This window comes from Ustilaginoidea virens, chromosome 5 (assembly GCF_000687475.1).
Source record: "Ustilaginoidea virens chromosome 5, complete sequence".
NCBI classification, from domain to species: Eukaryota; Fungi; Ascomycota; class Sordariomycetes; order Hypocreales; family Clavicipitaceae; genus Ustilaginoidea; species Ustilaginoidea virens.
The window spans coordinates 4,505,178-4,517,436 of record NC_057320.1 but is presented as its reverse complement, the minus strand read 5'-3'; the positions used below and the strand labels follow the sequence as shown (position 1 = coordinate 4,517,436).

At 56.7% G+C, this 12,259-nt stretch overlaps 3 protein-coding genes across 3 annotated transcripts; 2 read left to right on the top strand and 1 right to left on the bottom strand.

Annotated features, from left to right (window-relative positions):
* Positions 1 to 299: 299 nt before the first annotated feature.
* On the top strand, positions 300 to 4,319 carry UV8b_06929 (uncharacterized protein; the record flags this gene model as incomplete). Its single annotated transcript, XM_043144426.1, has 2 exons — positions 300 to 459; positions 529 to 4,319. 2 exons carry the CDS (start codon positions 300 to 302, stop codon positions 4,317 to 4,319), a joined length of 3,951 nt encoding a protein of 1,316 aa, XP_043000361.1.
* A 951-nt stretch (positions 4,320 to 5,270) lies between these two features.
* UV8b_06928 (uncharacterized protein) lies at positions 5,271 to 7,557 on the top strand (the record flags this gene model as incomplete). Its single annotated transcript, XM_043144425.1, has 3 exons — positions 5,271 to 5,746; positions 5,894 to 7,256; positions 7,393 to 7,557. The coding sequence occupies 3 exons, from the start codon at positions 5,271 to 5,273 to the stop codon at positions 7,555 to 7,557; spliced, it is 2,004 nt and encodes a 667-aa protein (XP_043000360.1).
* Positions 7,558 to 7,731: 174 nt separating this feature from the next.
* Positions 7,732 to 9,126, bottom strand: UV8b_06927 (uncharacterized protein; the record flags this gene model as incomplete). Its single annotated transcript, XM_043144424.1, has 1 exon — positions 7,732 to 9,126. One exon carries the CDS (start codon positions 9,124 to 9,126, stop codon positions 7,732 to 7,734), a length of 1,395 nt encoding a protein of 464 aa, XP_043000359.1.
* Between the last annotated feature and the right edge of the window lie 3,133 nt (positions 9,127 to 12,259).

The window sequence follows — 12,259 nt, the reverse complement described above, 5'->3', positions numbered from 1 at the left end:
TCCAGCACGCGTCGGGTCACCACTCACGACTCACGACCATGACATGACACCTGCCTCCGTCTCCCCTATCTGGTAGTTGCTTCAACCTTCAACCCGTCCAACAACCAGACATCCCAGCGCCTTCTTCACTCCGACTTCAGGCCCTGGGAATTTTTCACTCCTATTGACCCTGCCAATCCCTCCCCTTCCTATTCTCTTTTTTTTTAACACTTCAGCACATCCTCCCAAGCTTTGTATTGCGTGTATATCCCCATCCTCCTTCGCGGCTACGCGCATAACTCTCCAGAGACAGCCTTGCCATGGCGTCGCCACTACCCATCGCCCCCATGGGCAATGGCTCTCGGAACGGCCAGCAGGCTCAGTATCAGCAACATTCGCGTCAACCGAGGCATCAAAGGCAACACGTGCCTCCTCAGGTTGACGGCGATGAACCGGGTCTCCATTTGAGACCAATGGGTCGTATGTCGATGTTGCCCCCCGCTGTCCGTGTTCTTGTGCAGGTCAAAACTAACCAACGCGTGCCCGCAGTCAAGGTTCACTACACCTTCGACAAGGAGGGGAAAATCAATTGCCTCGCGAGGTCGTCGCAAACCCTCCATATCCAGACGGTACCTATCGACGAGACGAACTTGGTTGGAGTCATTGACTTGCGCTCCTGCATCCACACCGTCATGGAGTGCAGCCCTGAGCTTGCCGGTCAAGAGGTCGACTACAACGTCTACGCCGTCGACTTTTCAGAACCCGACACGCCGTTGGTCGGACAGGGCATGCTCTCGTGGATACTTGACGCGATGCGAAATGACTCCGTCACCCAGCAGCCCAAGATGGTGACGGGAAGAGTGACCCAGAATCTCTTTGGGGTTTTTGGCAGTGGAAACCGCGAGACTCTCGAAGTGAGATTGCGACTGTCTGCGGCAACGAGGCCCAACAGCCACCTGCGACGCGACAGTACAGATGGACCACAGCATCAGCAGCATCAGCAGCATCAGCAGCATCAGCAGCATCAGCAGCATCAGCAGCATCAGCAGCATCAGCAGCATCATCAGCACCAGCAGCAGAGCCGGCCCGTGGAGACGGCCATGACTCCCACCGGGTCATCTGAATGGAGTTCCTTCCTGCAATCAAACCCTCAGATCGGCCAATCTCAGCTGCAGATGAGCAACCCTTCACGCGTTGCTTCACCAGCTCTGTCACAGAGCGACTTGGCCAGAAGACGTGATTCTTTTGGTCCGGCGTCTCAGCAGATGATGCCCAACCAAGACGTGCAGAGGATAGCGCCCATGCCAGCTGACTCGGCCGAGTCGCGGGCCGACGTCGCCGCTCCTTCATCCAGGCCCTCCAGCCGCGCGTCCAACTCAGCTTCGAGGAGGAAACCCCCGACTGGTCGGCCCCGCGGCAGACCGCGAAAGAAACTAATGGAGGGCAACAATTCCGGTTACGAAGACGGCACAGAGGGAGAGGAAGGGCCCGCCAAAAAAAGGGTTAAAACCACAGTGATTGGCAAAGCTTCCCCGAATCCCTTTGCCAACGAGCCCGAGTCGCTGAGGGTGGCTGCAAGCACCTCGGGCTCCCTGCGCAGCTTTCGCCCGGTTCTGGCCAACAACGACGGCGCTTCGGGGGGTAACAGTCACTTGCAGGAAATGCCCCGAGCTCCCACCCCGGTTCCAGATGGCCCTCTCCGCGGTGGTGGACCAGGAAAATGCTTGGCTTCTGCCAACAAGCTGAGGCGGGAGTCTGCCTTGAGCCGGCAGCCTCTCTCAACCAACAACTCGTCATATGCAGAGCCTGGGCGGCCGTTATCCCCAAGCCAAGAAGAAGATGGTCGATCACCCGATTCCATCGCCCCTACACCTGCGTTTTCTGAAGACAGCCCGGCAGATATCGGGTCTTCACCGCCTGTGCAACGAGCTACTCCTTTTTTGCGATCGAGCCCCCCTCCGTCGAGCCCAGTCCTGCCCCCTATGCCGCCCACTGAGCTCCGTTGCGACGTCGGCCTGGCGACGGACGACCTCGACGACCTGTTTGGCGACGAGCCTGCGCCAATGGTCGGGAAACGAGTCGTGGCCCGAAATCCCGCCGAGGCGCGAAACGCCGGCGCCATACCACCAATCCAAGTGTTTCGGCTGCAGGATGGGCCAAGCGGCCGGGATCCAGCCCACGTCGGCGGTAACAGCGCGCCTCAGCTCAACTCGACGCCGGCAGCTGCATCGCCTTGTGAAAGTCAGTCCCTGCCACCATTGAAGCGGGCGCCTGTTCGGCTGGCAGCGGGAAAGAAGACGAAGCCTGATTCCCCACCAGGCATGGCTCCCACTCCTCCTCCAACCACCGATGCTGTCGAAAAACCCGCGAGCCCCGTGCTGACAGCCGAGTCAGGGATGGACGAGATCGGAGGGGCGATGATGGCAGCTCCCAGCCCCCTCGGGCTGCCAAAGCCAGCAGTCGAGCCAACACAGGTACACGATGCTCCGAAGGAGCATCCAAAAGCTGCCGAGGCTCCTCCACACGTCATCCCCTCCTCCAAAACACCCCGTCAGCTGAACAGGTCTCAATCTGCTGGGCCGCTGGTTTTTCCCGCCATCCCAGCGAGCGAACCTGCCGGACCATCTTGTCTTTCCCAATCCGCGGCTGCTGAGCCTGGACGCCGCCCTGCACCCTCGGTCGCAACAGCCTTGAGGCGAGCTGCCTCAACTGGTCCCTTGAGCTTGCCGATACCCGCCAGCGATCCCGTCATGGCCACTGCCGCTCCGGCTAAGAGGGCTCCTCCTAGCTTCGCGGCCAGAAGCGATGCCGCGGCCCCCCCCTCCTCTCCGCCTCCTAGATCAAACAAGAACTTTGTCAAGAAGCACGCCATCAAGCAACGCTTGGAAGAAGCCGTGTCGAACGGCGAAATGCCCCCGTACTGCAGCAACTGCGGGGCGATTGAGACGCCAACATGGCGCAAGATTTGGGTGCAGGATAACGAGGGTGTTCCCGAGTACTGCGAATACTCGGTCGAGCCCGGCAGAGTCACCGCCATTGAAATCCTGCGGCGAGACTCGGACAACAAGCCGACTCTGCATCGTCTGATCAAGAAGAGTCTAAGCCTTGACGAGGACAGGACTAAATGGCAGGAGCTTCTCCTGTGCAACCCCTGTGGGATATGGCTGACCAAGTGCAAAAGCCACCGTCCCCAGGACAGGTGGGACAAGGATCTTTCTCGCCTGGGCCAAGAACGCAGAAAACGCGGGTCGGGAAGGAGCACGTCCCGGGCCAAGAGGTCGCGCGGCAAGGGGGGGGATGCGGCCATGAATCCCACGTCGGAAGCCTATCTCCCAACGGACGCGTTGGGTCCCGTGGAGCCCTCGTCACCAAAGCAGCCAGGCACCGAGGGTCCCGGTGATCAAGGGGCGGGACAGGACGTCGGCAATGGCGGCGAAGCATCGGGGGCGCTCGACGGGCTGGACAGGCAGTCGAACCCTGGATCCACGCACTCCAGGGCCAGCGGAGGAACGGGTACAGCCAACAGCCCCATTGACGTGGACTTTGACGCAGCCGTCGGAAACACCAAGCGGCTATTGTTCCCGTCGCCCCGAAAGGATGGTGTGCTCAAGACATTGGGGGAACTAGATGTTAATGTTGTGCAGACTCCCGACGACTCCCGGCCGAAGGGGTCCCCCACGGGGAAGGAGAACGTGGCCGCAGCGTCGGCGACCGATCAAGTCAGCGGCGCCGCGGAAGACCTGGATGCCCTTTTGAAGAGCCCGGCACCTGCAGCAGCAGCAGCAGCAGCAGCAGCAGCAGCAGCTCGGCCGTCGACCCCGCCGCCCAACCCGGGCACCAACCCCAACACGACGGCATCCAAGGAGCCCTTCAAGACTCCGACGCGACCCACACCGAGCCACCGGCCCATCACTAGGAGCATCTCCCGATCCATCCGCTCGATGCGATCCATCTCGTCCCCGAACCAGCTGGCTCTCGCCCAGCAAACCCCCACCCGAACCCCCCAGGTCCCGTTCGGAGCTGCAGGAAGCTCGGGGCGAAGGCGCAGCCCGCGCAACCACTCGGGCGGATTCGACGTCTTGGACACCCCCATCAGTCTGACGATCAGCCAGATGTTTTCCGATGGTCACGGGTTCGGCGAGAATGACCTGGACCTGGACAGCCTGCCAGCCCTGGACGCGGGCGCCGGAGGCCTGATTGACTTTGGGAGCCTGCTGAGCACCGACGCCGTCATGCCGAGCTCTCCGCCCAAGGATGGGAATCTGTTTGACTACCACGCGTCTGCCAACGTGTGGGCCCAGTGGGATCTGGACAACGGCGGCGGCATGGATATAAGCTGAGGCGAGGCGAGGCGAGGCGAGGCGTGGCCAGGGGTCGGAGGTCGGGGAGTCAGTCACTGCAGCTCTACCGCACCGACGTCTGGGCGCAACGGGAACTGGATAAAGGCAGGGGCATGGATACGTTGAGATGATGCGTGGCCAGGAGGCTACGGTGGCTACAGCGCAACGTGCGCAACGTGCGCAACGTGCTTTCGACGGTGACGCTTGTTCATAGGGAGCAAGATGGTTTGGAACGGGATACGGAATCGAGCGCCGCATTGGGCTGTTTGGCAATGGAGCAGGAGCAAGCGGCTGAAAAATGGCCAGAGGATGCAGACGTGGCCGATTGATGGTGAGGGTGAGGGTGATGGTGTTGCCAAGTTTGCTGGCTGTTGGAAAGGGGCTGCGAAAGGGAACAGGCGTTTTGCTTCGCTACTGGGGGGCACATTGGCGCAGTAGGTCTAGAGATGAATATGCTTGCTTATCCTTGATGTTTTTCTGGTCGTCTTGAACAGAGTGATGGCACGGCGGTGTCACTTGATCGTAGCTACCTTGGGTACCTATGTTCCTGTAGACTCCCCCATCACAGCGGCTGGCTGCACGTGCCATGGGAGAGGTCAGGTACGGAGCACTTTACGCGTGCCCCACGGGAGCTTCTCCACAAAAACACGTCTAAAACTCGTCTGGCCGTCGTCGCGTTCTTTCCAGCACCCTTCAACCCCACCCACCATTCACGCCCCCATTAGAGTTGCCCAAATTCATGGCTTCGCAAACCCCGAGCGCCGACGCCTGTGCCGACGCCTATTGCTACTCCTAGGGCAGAGGCGGTGGGGGAAAAAATATAAAAGAAACGAAAAGAAACGGAAAGAAAAGGAAAGAAAAGAAACAAAAAGAAAAGGAAAGAAAAGATACGAAAAGAAAAGGAAAGAAACGAAACGAAAAGAAACGAAAAGCCAAAAAACCCCCTTCAGGATGGCAGTCGTCGACATACAAGCTCGCTTCTCCCCCCACCACCCTCTGGAGCCGGACCTGCTCTACGAAATCCAGTCCATCCTCCGCCTCCACGGCTTGTCCGTCGACGACCTCTTCTTCAAATGGGACGCGTACTGCATCAGGATGGACCTGGACGCGCAGGCGGCCCTGTCGCTGGCCAACGTGCGGAGCCTGAAGCAGAGCATCCAGGACGACCTGGAGAAGAGCCACAGGTCGACGACGCAGGTCAGGAGCGAGCGCAAGGTGGCTGCCGCGCCCAAGGCCGTGTCGGGGGGCGACGTGTACGGCATGCTGGATGGCCTGGTGCCCAGCACGCCGGCGGCGGGTGGGAAGCGGAGCAGGGGGGTGGCCGCCGGCGGCGGTGGGAGCGGCTTGAAGAAGAAGATGGACTCGTTGAAGATGAATAGCTCGCCGGCGGGCATGAAGGAGCAGTTGAGCGCGTTCAACGGGCTGCCGTATGTATTTTTTTTTTTTTTTTTGGGTCTGCTTGGCCTCGTGATACCTGTGTCGCGGGCCCACCTCCCCTGGCTGCGTTGCTGCTGTTCAAGCTTGGATTGACTGACGGACGGACGGACGGACTGACGGACGGACGGACGGACCAGGGCCACGTCGTTTGCTGAGCGTGCCAACGCCGGCGACGTTGTCGAAATCCTAAACGCCCAGCTGCCGCCGTGCGAGGCCCCTCTCGCGCCTTTCCCCGAGCCCCGGATCAAGCTGACGGCGGCGTCGGACCAGAAGAAGATGGCCTACAAGCCGCTGGCGGTCAAGCTCTCCGAGGCGAGCGAGGTGCTCGACGACCGCATAGACGAGTTCGCGGCCCTGGTGCAGGACTACCACGGGCTGGAAGACTCGGCGTTTGGGAGCGCCGCGAGCCAGGGGACCACCGAGGTCGTGGCCGTGGGCAGGATCGCCTCGGACGCCATGGAGGGCAAGCTCAACGCCGCGGCGCTGGTGCTGGAGACGTCGCGGCGGACCGGCATGGGGCTGCGCGTGCCGCTCAAGATGCACAAGGTGCCGTCGTGGAGCTTCTTCCCCGGCCAGGTGGTTGCCCTGCGAGGCACCAACGCCACCGGGGGCGAGTTTGTGGTTGAGCAGGTGCTCGACGTTCCGCTGCTGCCCAGCGCGGCCTCGACGCCGTCCGCGCTGGAGGCACACCGCGCCAGGATGAGCGGCGTCCCCCCCGGCGGAGGAGCAGCGGCGGCGACGACGGACTCGGATGCTGCCGCGCCCGCGCCCGCGCCCGCACCGCTGACCATACTCTACGCGGCCGGGCCGTACACGGCCGACGACAACCTCGACTACGAGCCGCTGCACGCGCTGTGCTCCCAGGCCGCCGACGCGCTGGCCGACGCGCTCGTCCTCGCCGGGCCGTTCCTCGACATCGACCACCCCCTCGTCGCGGCGGGCGACTTTGACCTGCCGCCGGAGGACGAGGCCGCCCTGGACCCGGACACGGCCACCATGTCGGCCGTGTTCAGGCACCTCGTGGCGCCGGCGCTGAACCGGGCGTGCGCCGCCAACCCGCACCTGACGGTCGTCCTGGTCCCCTCTGTGCGCGACGTGCTCGCCAGGCACGTCTCGTGGCCGCAGGACGCGATTGCGCGCAAGGAGCTGGGGCTCGCCAAGGCGGCCCGCATCGTCTCCAACCCCATGACGCTGTCCATGAACGAGGTGGTGGTGGGCGTCTCGTCCCAGGACGTCCTGCACGAGCTGCGCAACGAGGAGTGCTCCAGGGCCTGCCCGCCGGGCGACTTGATGGGCCGGCTGTGCCGCTACCTGGTCGAGCAGCGGCACTATTTCCCGCTGTTCCCGCCCACGGACCGGGCCAGGCTGCCCAGGACGGGGACGCAGAGCGGCCTGGCGACCGGCGCGGTCCTGGACCCGAGCTACCTGCGGCTGGGGGAGATGGTCAACGTGCGGCCCGACGTCATGGTCGTGCCGAGCTCCTTGCCGCCGTTTGCAAAGGCAAGTTCTGTGTTTTTTTTTTTTTTTTTTTTTTTCCCCTCCTTTTTGCTTTGTCGCACGGTGACGGTGACCCTCTTACCCATCTAGACGACCTGTCACTAACCATATCCCCCCCCTTCCCCCCTTCGTCTGGCAGGTCGTGGAAAGCGTGCTGGCCATCAACCCGGGGCCGCTGTCCAAGCGCAAGGGCGCAGGGACGTTTGCTCGCATGACGCTTCATGCGCCGCCTGTGGGGGGCGGGAGCGAAATGACGAGCCATAGAGTATTCGACCGGGCAAGAGTCGAAATTGTCAGGATTTGAAAGGGCAGCGCGCGCGCGAGTTGTGTTGGTTTTGGTTTCATGGATGGGAAATCACGGCAGTGAATTGTTTCTGTTTCTGTTTCTTTCTTTTTTTCTTTTTGCAATGGTATATAATTTGATGTTCTGCAACGGTGTGAACCGGTCGGCGCAAGCCCCTTGTTGGCATTGGCAGCATCACCTGTCGTCGACTCGCCGCCTCTTTTCTGCGTAGCGAAGCCCATCGCGGGACGAGCTCCGCCTGCGGCTCCTGCAGCCATCGTCGCGGGCCCCTCGCCGCGGGGACCTCGACCTCGACCTCGACCTCGACCTCGACCTCGACCTCGACCTCGACGTGTTCCTGCGTGTGCCCTCGCCGCCGCCTTTGCTCCCGCCGCCGCGCCCCCCTCCCCCCAGCGGCAGGGCGTTGGCCCCCCGGCCCCCCGCGTCGCGGCGCCGCCTCTCGTCGTCGTTGTCGTCGTCGTCGTCGAACCCGCCCCAGCGCCCCGTGTCCTCGGACCTCATGTCCCTGTACTTGGTGGCCCCCTTCCTGCCCAGCCGCGCCATGTCCCTGCGCTGCAGGTACGCCGGCAGGGCCTCGCGGTTGCGCGCGTCGTCGGCGATGCGCGTCCCCATGATGTCCCGCTGCCGCAGGCCCGCCGCCTCGGCCTCGTCGCGGAAGAAGGCCCCCCCGTGGTGGTACTTTTGCATGTAGGCCATCCTGCCGCGGGCGTCGCGCTCGCCCCGCTGCCGGGCGAGGTGGGCCGCGTCCTCGGCCCGGCGCTGCTCGTCGGTCAGGTTGCGCCGGCGCTCCAGCTCGGCCAGCTCCCGCTCGCGCTGCTCGACGGCCGCGCGGGCGCGCCGCAGGCGCCGCAGCTCGCGCACCTTCCACGCCGCCTCCTCGGCCGCCGGGTCCGCGCCGTCCGTCGTGTCCACGTCCGACGCGGGGTTCTCGTCGTCGTCCCAGTGCTTCTTGCCGGCGGCGCGCGCCGCCACGTCCTTGCGGATCTGCTCCTCCACCAGGGCGTCGGTGGCCTGTTTGCGGGCCGCCTGCTCGGCCTGCCGGGCGGCGAGGCGGGCTTGCTCTTCGTCCCGGGGGGTCGGGGCGTTGGCTGGCCCGCGCTGGCTTTTGGGGACAAACTTGGGGCGCAGCATCAGTCTCCTGGGTGCTTCTTCCTCTTCTTCTTCTTCTTCTTCTTCTTCTTCTTCTCCGTCGGCTTCGTCATCATCATTATCGTCTTCGTCGTCGTCTTGGCTGCCTCCAGAGTCGTTGGCGTCTTCTTCCTCCGTCACGAAGCCCTGCGAGGCGGCGAGGCGCTCCGCTTCCGCTGCTTCCGCTGCTGCTGCTGCTGCTGCTGCGGCTGCGGCTGCTCGTCTGCGCTCCGCCTGCCCCTGGGGCTCGTGCCGCGCGCCGCCTGCGATCCTGGCTGCGCTGGCGGCCTTTGGCGGCGGCGGCACCGGCGGCTGCGGCGGCTGCTGCTCGTCCTGGTCGCTGCTTTCGTCAGAGTCGGACGACGACTCGCGGCCGCCGGGTTTGCCGGCGCGGTGGCGCAGAGGCCGCGCCGGGTTGGCCGTCATGCGTTTGGGAGGCATGGCGGGTTTTTTTTTTGGTTTTTTTTTGGTTTTTTTTTTTTTTTTTTCGTTTCTTTTTCTTTTCCTAATGTGTTGTTGCGGTATGGGTTGGAGTTGCCCGGTGAGGCTGGGGGAGCTGCGGCCAGTGGCCCAGTGTGGATGGGTGGATGATGGATGATGGATGATGTCTGCTGCTAACCCGCGTTCCGCGTTGGGGGACGTGGCGTATCTGGGCTTACCCTGTACCTGTGGGTTCAAGGCATGATGTCTCTGTGCCGTCTCTGCGCCAGCGTTTGCAGGGCCCGGACACGGCTGATTCAAATTGGAGCTGCGAAGTAGCTTAGTCGGCGCCGAGGGCCTTGTGCTCGCGTCAATGTTAGGGGAAGAAGAGCAGAAGCAGAAGCAGCCACCGGCCAAAAAAAAAATTAGCAGGCTGGCATTTCCGCTCGCCAACGTGCGCAGCGCAGAAGCCACCTGACTGTGGCACGATGCCGTACTTGACTTGACCTGTGCAGTCTGTTGAAGGGATAAATAGTGGGGGGGTTTTAAATTAGATTGGCTCGAAAATCAACCCTCCTACACAACACATTTTGGCCCCATGGTCAGTGGAAAGAATTTATAGTGATGAGACTGGGACCTAGGACGAATTAATCCATTATTATATTATCGCATATATCTTTATCTTCTTCTTCTTCTTCTTCTTAAGGTTTTTTTTTAATAGGTCTCATATACCCGGTTCAAGCATCCGATCTACGAATTTTTACTTTCCGTTAGGACATCCACACTAGCATAAAAACGTTATAAACCCTTTTTTTTTAAGATCGAGTACTACAAACGACCGAATAATTATAATCATAATCACAAAATCCTAGCTGCGGTTAGGTCAGGTCTATAGCTGCGCGTGAAGACCTGTAGAGTTCCTAGCTGCGGTCAGAAAAATCCTAGCTACGGTTAGGTCAGGTCTATAGCTGCACGTGAAGGCCTATAAAGTTCCTAGCTGCGGTTAGAATAATTCAATTGCGGTTAAATTGAATAATTAGACTAATAGCTATATGTAAGGGTCTATATCGAATTTGGTAGCTATAGTCACTCTTGCGATGCCTAGCTACAGTTAGAAGAATTCGGCTGCAATTAAATTAAGATCTTATAATGCTTGGCTGCGGTTAGAAGAATTTAGCTACAGTTGAATTAAGAAAATGCGATTTAATACAACTTTATCCTTACGAGACTACAATTTAAGATAAATAATAGAACTACTAGCGATAAAGGCAGATATAAACCTAAATTGACTTAAAGTTAGGAGCTACTAAAATTGCTAATTACAATAGAAACCTATAGTTTAAGTCACAAACTAAGGTATATTTAAACTAAGCTAGATTGAGGATAGGGCAATTTTGTTAGGGCAAGTGGCAAAATTATAGATAAAAATATACCATTTAGATAGTATAATAATACGAGGCTATTGCTTAAAAGTAGGAAGGAAGGAAAGCGAATAAGAAAAAAAGAAGGAAGTTTATACTAACGATCTAGTTAGGACGTAAGAGAGAACCCTTTTTTCTAATAGGGGGGACTTTTCTTCCCTTTCTTTCTTTTTCTTTAGTCTAGTAGAGCCCAATAGAGTCTAATTAGTCTAGTTTGATTTAGTAGAATAGTCTATAGAACTTATTAACGATTTTTATGATTAATTAGTGGAATAATCGAAGAATTATTAGTCTTTAAAGAAATTAACTTATAATTTGAACCCTTTAAAGTCTAACCTTTTTTTTTTTTTAAAGTCTAACTTTTTATTTTTCTCTTTTTCTCTCCCTTTTTTCTCCTCTTTTCTTCCCTTATTAACTAAATTTAAAACTTGTAAAACCGTCTTTAATAGTAGAAACTTTTAAACCTTTTAAATATAGTAATACTAAACTTTCGTTAATTGATAATCGACTATTTAGATTTTTATTTAGATTTTTATCCCGCCCTCCCTCCTATTGTCTGAATATCTATATCTTACGACTAAGATATAGATTAAAGCATTATTTTAACCCCTCTCTTATAGTTTTTAGGACTATTATTTATTAAACTAAGAGATAATTAGGAATATTAAACTTGTTTACTATTAGATCTATCTTCTTTTAGTTCCTCTTCTCCTACTTATTAATATCCTTATTTAGTTCTTCTGAAAATAGAACTTAATAGAGAATTAGTAAAAGAATCCGAATTGGTATAAGCCGAATTAATAAAAGAATCCGACTTAATAAACGAATCCGAATTAATAAAATAACCGGTAATTATATAGAATATAATACCTTCCCCTTTCCCTATGGCTATAGGAATAGGTATAACTTCATTCGCTAGACATCCTAAGGATAAACCACTATAGGATTATATCGATAATTATTTAGCAATATCTGCTATAGTAGGCGGCCATATGACTGCTTACTACGATATTATTGTAAAGAATATTTTTATTACTAGCCTAAGAGGAAAGGCCCTTGTTTGGTATAAAAACTTAGACTATAATAAACGAAAATAGTCCGATTTAGTAACGAATTTTATTAAGAAATTTAAAGATCTGGATCCTTATATTGAGGTAATAATTCGAAGGGAAGTTTTCGATTTCTATTAAAAGAAAGGTGAAATATTAAAAGCGTATATAACCCGTATAGATAAGCTCTCTATAAAGGTTAAGTCTATTAATAAGCAACTACTATTTACTAATGTGGTTTTTAGTATACCTAATAGAGAGGTTGACTAATACTTATATGAAAAAGTCGCTAATTGCCTTTATTGTCGGAATCGCTGTCGCAAGGTGCCCAATTGGGCACATTGCGACGGATGTGCCGCGCACACCCGTTGCGCACGATGTGGCCACTTTTGCCCCTTTTGCCCCTATGCCCCTGAGCCCGGTAGGGCACGCGGGCAGCCCGGCCCGACCGCGCCGATGCACGTGACTACGGCACGCACAAAAAGGCCACATCGTATAATTACTCTTTTACTTCCTTTCTTTCCTCTTAGTTAGTCATAGTCATAATTAAAGAAGTAATTATTGTTGATATAAACTCGGGGTACCCAGTTATACGTAGGGTCGCGCGCGTGGTATCATGTACCGTGAGGTCACCGGTTAAAGGTATGATTACTTCTTTGATTATGACTGACTATCTAAAAGGAA